We start from the raw sequence: 6,749 nt of genomic DNA, 5'->3' as shown, positions 1-6,749 counted from the left end.
TGGGGATTTTTCGGCACGTTGATTTCCCATTTTTTAGAATAATTTTTAGAGGTTTTACATTGTTTAAAGCGAGTAGCGTAGATAGTCCTAAGGGCTAAAAATTTGTTATAGATTTTAAGTGATTTTGGACTGACTAATTGTGCGTTTTTTCAGGGAAAATAATAGTCAGTAATTAATTAACAATTAACTTTAATGAACACAGTATTACCACATAAACAATTATATTAAAACAATTCAGTATCACATATCAGTAACTGTTAATTTGTTAATTATTAGATATCGGTCGCTCCATTTCTAATTATCGACGCAAAACTTTTGGTTAAGAAATTTGAGCGGCAAATTGTTCGTTTTTTGAAACAACTTTGAGAAAATGTTTTTCGAATAATTAGAAATTAGAGAAAGGGTGGTTAGGGAGAAGAAATCTTCCCAAAACCGCCCCAAAAATCGAAAGATTTAGCGCAGGAATTAGCGGAAAAAAGTTAACAATAATAATTATGAATAAAGTCACTCTAAAGCTAATAAAGATTGCGCGTTGGTTTAATGATTTACATGGAATGTGAGTAAAGTCTAAAAGGGCGACTGACCACCTCTATGAGCACTTCACCGCACTTAATACTCTTAAACAAAGCCACAGCCTCAAGATGGGACAAACCTTGGAAAGATTTTCCATTAATTGAGAGAAGCTCATCCCCTAAAACACAAAAAAAAGCTCACTAAACCACTTTCACAGAACGTTCAACCTGCAAAGTTAAAATCCAAATTGACTTTATCAGGAGGTTAATTTCCATTTGGAAATGGAAAATGTTTTCCCTTGCGAATACTTTTGGTTTGATCCATAGGAGTTTTCAATGTCTTAGACAACCAACTGAAAATGTATTACAGATATTTACCTTCATGAAGAACACCACTTTCAGCCGCCTGCCCTTCCTTAAACACAGTTTTCACGTAGATCCCAATAGGCCCTTTAGGGGAGTCTTTGCCCCCCACAACAGAGAAGCCCAAACTCTTCTTTCCAGGCCCTTTGCAAAAGGTCACAGTCTTATCGCTGATTTTCGTTGATGGTTTGCTGGGGGCGGTATTAGATCCTTGAGTACGTGTTGCGGAAGAAAGCGAGAACTTCCTCATCCCATAAAGGGATGGGGAAACTTTAGGGCTGATACTAGGGGAAGTTCCCCCAGAAACTGAGATTTCGTTGGGTTGATTTTTGGCTGAATTAGCGCTCTTGGTTATAGGGGTGCTTTGGGGTTTAAGAAAAACTGAAGGTTTTTCTTTGGTCGCCTCTTTAGGGCAAATGGAGGAATCTTTCGGTTTCGAGGGCGGATTTCCAGAAAAAGTCACTTGGGTTTCTAAGCTCGAATCATTGTCTAAGATATCAGAGAGGCCTACGAATTTTTTGGGAGACCGTTTTGGGGGCGTCCTACTAGCAGCCTTCGAGAGGGTTACTGAGTAATGTTTCTTAGGGGTAAAAGTCTCTTCCGGGGTTAGGGTATTTGTGGAAGAAGCGATAGAGCTTTTACTGGAGCTTTTGCAAACTGAAGTTTTCGAGATACTAGGTTTGAGGTGGTCACATGAAGTGGCAGACTTTTTCTTCATGGGACTCAATAACGGCTTACTCAAGAACACTTTAAAGGAGTTGGTGCGCTTGCCGGCTAGCTTAGGGGGTGCTCTTGAAATCACCAATTCTAGTTCGTTGTTTTTGGGCTGGAAGTGACTCTTAGCTGCCTGGTATTGAAGACCTTTGATTCTCATTCCATTGGCTCTCACCACTTCATCTCCTATCTTCAAAGTTCCGTTTCTGTAAGGAGGAAACAGTATCATTTTTACGTTTACACCAAGAACGAGTTCCTACTTGCTAGCAACAGAATTAGGAACAATTTCCGTGATGGTATAACTGGAAGTCCCATCGTCACCTCCCGAAGGAGATATCTTGATGCCCACCATTTCGTTCCTTCTCATTTTTAATCTCACACACTTAAACTCCTTTTCCACCACATTCGTGACGTTACAATGATTTTTTAGGGGTGAATCGCTTATTTTAATGTTCCGTACTCCCTGGTTGCATTGCTCCATGTCCTCGTCAACGCACATTTTCATGGGGGATGATCTTTGCTTAATGCTACGCCTTTTTACCATGTTTCGGGCCAAATCGTCGTCTTTAGATTGGGATCGGGTTCGTTTCTTCGTCGCGGGTTTCCTCGGGCTTCTACCATAGAATTTGCTGGAAGTTTCTCGTAATAAGTACTAAATAAAACTGATTGATTGCGCGGGTACCTGAACGAGTAAGTGGTCTCCATGTCCATGTCTTCGTCTGCCGATTCTGTTTCGTCACTGGATCCAATGTGTTCTCGGTAAGCATGGCCGTTCTTGACCACCAAAGTGCGATCCGCTTCCCCGTCGGTGTCGACTTCGTGGCTCGTCTGCATAGAACGAGATATAAAAGATCACAAGATCAATACGAGATATGCGTCCATTCGAACAGAATTCGGGGAACATTGAAGAATGATCTACCAATACCGAGCGAAGATCTGATTACTGAATTCTCAAAGCAAATATCTGATATTTACCTGACTAATCTGAGACTTCACAGATCCCACGGGAGAATCGATCACAGGTTTGGTAGAATCACTGCCATACCCACTTTCATTGGAATTCATTTTGGCCTTCGCAATCTTCTTTTTCGGCATGATATAGTTCAGGAAACTAGTCAAACTATCCGTCGAAGACGATCTTTGGTTGTCCAGCTTCCGGAACCCTTCACCCTCATCATCGCTTTTACTGGAAGATCTTTCAAGAGGATGAAGACGGACAGTTTCGAGCTTATCGAGTACCCACCTAATAGTGAACATGGACTTAAACCTAGATCTTCTGCTCTTTTTCTTGGCCCCAAGAGCGGCATCTTCCTCATTATCAAAGATCCTGTCCAGCTGTTCAGAACTGGGGTCCATCAGCTTTAAATACTCCATAAGCTGCGACTGATTCAGCTCTAAGTTGTCCGACATGCACTTCATCTTCCTCCTTGTCCTTAAGGTGTTCCTCAAGGCACCCTCAGTACTTAAGGCCGCATTCACGTTTTTGTACATATCGTAAACCTTCTTCACGTCCTCATTAGTGATTTTCTGCCTCGCTGCAGACTCATCGTACTTCTTGGCCTTGTAGGTTGGTAAAATTTCTGAGGAGTTTTGCTTCTTGAGCTTGTCCCAGGCTCTGGATCTCCAAGTGGACTTGCCTGGATTCTTGGGATTAAAATGGGTTTGTGAGAAGATGTTAAACCTACTGATGGTATTTGATGATCCAAATTCGTCATTGTAAATGGGCTTAATGGAGTATTCAATGATTTCTTCATTTTCGGAAAGGCTGGAGACGCTCTCGAGCTGAGGATTGGGGTCTGAGTCGCGTCTTTTGAAAAGTCGCCTCATGGTCTCTGGAAAATTCATGAAAACTCTTGCTTCGATTTAACAGATTAATTGAGGAAATACCCTTAATTCTTTTTGAAGCACCTTTACACATTTTGATACAAATATTTTTCCTTGGGAGCTTATCAACATTAACTGTTCGAAAATGCCCATTCGAGGGCTATATCTGAGTCGACATGGGGGTAAATATTGACTCAATACTAATGCGATGATCGTTAGAGTTATCAGAAGCGATTCTTGTTATGGGACTGTTGCCCCGTATGCGGCATTGAGTAAACATTGGGCCTTTTGTTTGTTATGGCATTAAATCTAGCAGGAAATCAGGGCACATGATTAAACAGCACGTAGTATTTTTATTCAAGAAGAAATCAGCTAAATTAAACTTGAAGATGGACGGTGATTAAGTCGAAAGGATATAGACTCCAGGGCAGTTCGTTTAAAGAAATAGAAATAGGGATGTAAAAATCACAATTATCGAGTAAACAAATAAACCAATTATTGGGAAAGAAAGCATAGATGAATTAAATAATTTTGGCAAATACTTGAGAGTAATGACATTATGATACGCCAATGCCTTATTTTGCAGGGTGTTCTTTAATGCCGTGCTAATATTTCAAGGTATAATACCTCAGGTTATTTTGTGAAGAAAAGTTCATATGAACATGTGTCCGCAACGGTTTAAATTTTTAGCTACAGGGTGTTGAAATTTTTCTGTTAAAATAGGTATTTTTGAACTTCTCAGAAAGTATTTTAGATATTACTTCCACCTTTGGTGTGCGTTAATAGGACATAAAACCCCGCATTTTAATTTAAAAAAAACAATTCTATTGCTCAATCAGTAGCGTCCTTGCTTAAATGTCTTTCGATATTGTTTACGAAAAAAGTGGTACGCCGTTGACATTATTTCGTGGGAATATTTTCTCTGATTAGGTTGGTCAATTCTACGCGAAAAAGGTCTCTTATAATAAACGATAGAATATATAACGTTTAATATAAAATTATAGCTCATAATAAACTCCTAAAATAAAAGAGTTAATTAAGACGGTTTTTATTGTTTTAATCAAGAACGGCTTGTGTAACGAGAAAAGCGAAAGAGATTTTTTTCATGTAGAATTGACCAGAAAAAATATTTCCGCGAAAAAAATATCCGTGGCGTACCACTTTTTTCGTAAATAGTATCGGAAGACATGTATGCAAGGACGCTACTGATTGAGCAATAGAATTAGATTTTTTTAACTAAAATGCGGGGTTTTATGTCCTATTAACATACACCAAAGTTGAAAGTAATATCTAAAACACTTTCTGAGAAATCTAAAAATAACGATTTGAAAAGAAAAATTTCAACACCCTGTAGCTAAAAATTTGGGCCGTTGCGGACATATGGTCACATGAAGTTTTCTTCATAAACTTACCTGAGGAATCACACCCTGAAATATTAACACGGCATTAAGGAACGCCCTGTATATTAATCGCTATGCGAATTTTCTAGCCAGTAAATACAGAGGTACAGAATTTAATCTTCAAGTAAGAACCAGCAATAGTAAAATTCGACGAAAAAGGGAGAAATAATTTGGGGGGATTATTGATCCGCTCTTGGGTTTTTGAAACCTCAATTTCCGTACGTCGTGCCCCTTCATAATTCGGTTTTAGAGCAATTAGAGCAGATCGCACGTAGATGAACCAAAGGGCGACAAAACTGCATCTTCGGGCAAATATTTCTTTAGATAATGCGATGTAAACATTGCCAAATCAGTCATCTAAATAACAATGCACAATACAACACAGCATTCCACGACCTACCCCTAATGTCGACATCTCAAAATTCTTCTCCAGCAGATCTCACTCTCATTTTTGGCACGGTTTTAGGAGACGAGATCGCGTCCACCGAAATCTCCGGACTTGACTCCGCTCGCTCGCGCGAATTCTACATGAAAAGATCAGCAGAAACAATCGTTTTGCCCAACTTGAGTTACCTTGATCGTCATGTTAAAGAGAAAAATCGTAATCCGCTTCCCACAGGTAGCAGCGAACTGCCCACGGACCATTTGGACGAATATTTTAATTGCGAAAACGCCGTTTTAGGCCAATGTAGATCGGCCAGATTCAAGATTCCAAAGAGGAAATTTCTCGCCCACTAATGCCACTGCCGAAAATTGCAGTGCCGGTTTCAGTAGGTTTTGGCCCCTTCATCCTCAGGAAGCAACCGATTCAATTTTAAGTTCATATGCACCGACGTGGTTTTTGCTTAGACAAATTAGGCTCGTGATTAATTATGGCGCCCACATTAGCAGGATTTTTCAACTTTTGCACTCGATATAATCCCACGGATTTCTCACGAATGTGATTTGTGGTAATTACTGAGTGTTACCACAATTTACGGCATTGATTGTCTAAGTGGAAATCTATCTTATTTCACCGTTTTCAATTTAGGTTTGACCATGTTTACACCGCGTAAAGCTAGCCTTGTACAGCCACAGTAGCTATGAAATGAGATTTTTCTTCTCAAAATTTTGGAGCAAGTTCGTCGGTCAAGGTTTCACGACTCTTCCAAGTAAGTTTCAGTTCGGGAAATTCTCAGTCACTTTCGGTCAGTTCGGCGATATTGACCCTTTTCCAAAAACTTTTGGACCCCGTTAATGCCCGGAAAATCCACTAGTTAAAGTCGCACTTTGCGGCCGAATTTTCGATGATTGAGGCTAAAACTGGCAGCACAACTCGTTCGAGCAAGGTAGTATATGTAGATAAAGCTGATATACAGATAAAATAAACGTGTACATCGATAAAAATGTTCAATTTGGATTTTCTTGTTCAAGCAAATCTTTTGCGATTTCCTGCTCTTCTTGCAAATATTGAAGCTGTAAATCAAATCATGTTTCCTCGTTCTCTCGCAGCTGCTTTTGCGTTGGCGGCGATTGCAAATGCCGCAAAACGCAATCTAGTTTGTCTTTTTGCGGATTATTAGCTGAATGTAAACACCCACGGCAGGATATAAACAACATTGTAAAGTTGTTTAATGTGCGAGTACAGTTTTAAATGGCGATTTCGGCTAACTGTGAAATTAGTTTAACACCAAAAGAAGGTAGTACCTTGTCGTTCGAAATTCCAATAGTTCACCATATACACGCACGTCGAAAAGCACAAATATTGCACTGACGGTAAAATACCGCAGAAAAACGATGGGTTTGCTCCTATTTCAGTTTTTTTACGGTAAACAGGGCCGAGGTTATCTCTCGGAGGAATTCCTTTTATCAGTTGAGCGCACTGCTAGATGAGAAAAATTTGAAATACGTATCACTTCGCAGGCCACCAAATTCCCATGAGGAAGACGTACATATT

At 39.8% G+C, this 6,749-nt stretch overlaps 1 protein-coding gene across 2 annotated transcripts; it reads right to left on the bottom strand.

Moving 5' to 3' along the window:
- Nucleotides 1–176: 176 nt before the first annotated feature.
- LOC136409430 (uncharacterized) lies at nucleotides 177–5,389 on the bottom strand. Of its 2 annotated transcripts, XM_066390926.1 has the most exons (8): nucleotides 5,214–5,388; nucleotides 3,275–3,421; nucleotides 2,833–3,226; nucleotides 2,565–2,784; nucleotides 2,272–2,417; nucleotides 1,850–2,218; nucleotides 891–1,795; nucleotides 177–691 (listed from the first exon to the last, which is right to left on the bottom strand). In XM_066390926.1, the coding sequence occupies exons 2-8, from the start codon at nucleotides 3,414–3,416 to the stop codon at nucleotides 546–548; spliced, it is 2,322 nt and encodes a 773-aa protein (XP_066247023.1). In that variant the 5' UTR covers nucleotides 3,417–3,421; nucleotides 5,214–5,388; the 3' UTR covers nucleotides 177–545. The 2 variants fall into 2 exon arrangements, with proteins under 2 accessions (XP_066247023.1, XP_066247015.1); XM_066390918.1 differs by having other exon boundaries at nucleotides 2,833–3,421; nucleotides 5,214–5,389.
- Between the last annotated feature and the right edge of the window lie 1,360 nt (nucleotides 5,390–6,749).

This window comes from Euwallacea similis, chromosome 1 (assembly GCF_039881205.1).
Source record: "Euwallacea similis isolate ESF13 chromosome 1, ESF131.1, whole genome shotgun sequence".
NCBI classification, from domain to species: domain Eukaryota; kingdom Metazoa; phylum Arthropoda; class Insecta; order Coleoptera; family Curculionidae; genus Euwallacea; species Euwallacea similis.
This window is presented reverse-complemented; position numbering and strand designations above follow the sequence as displayed.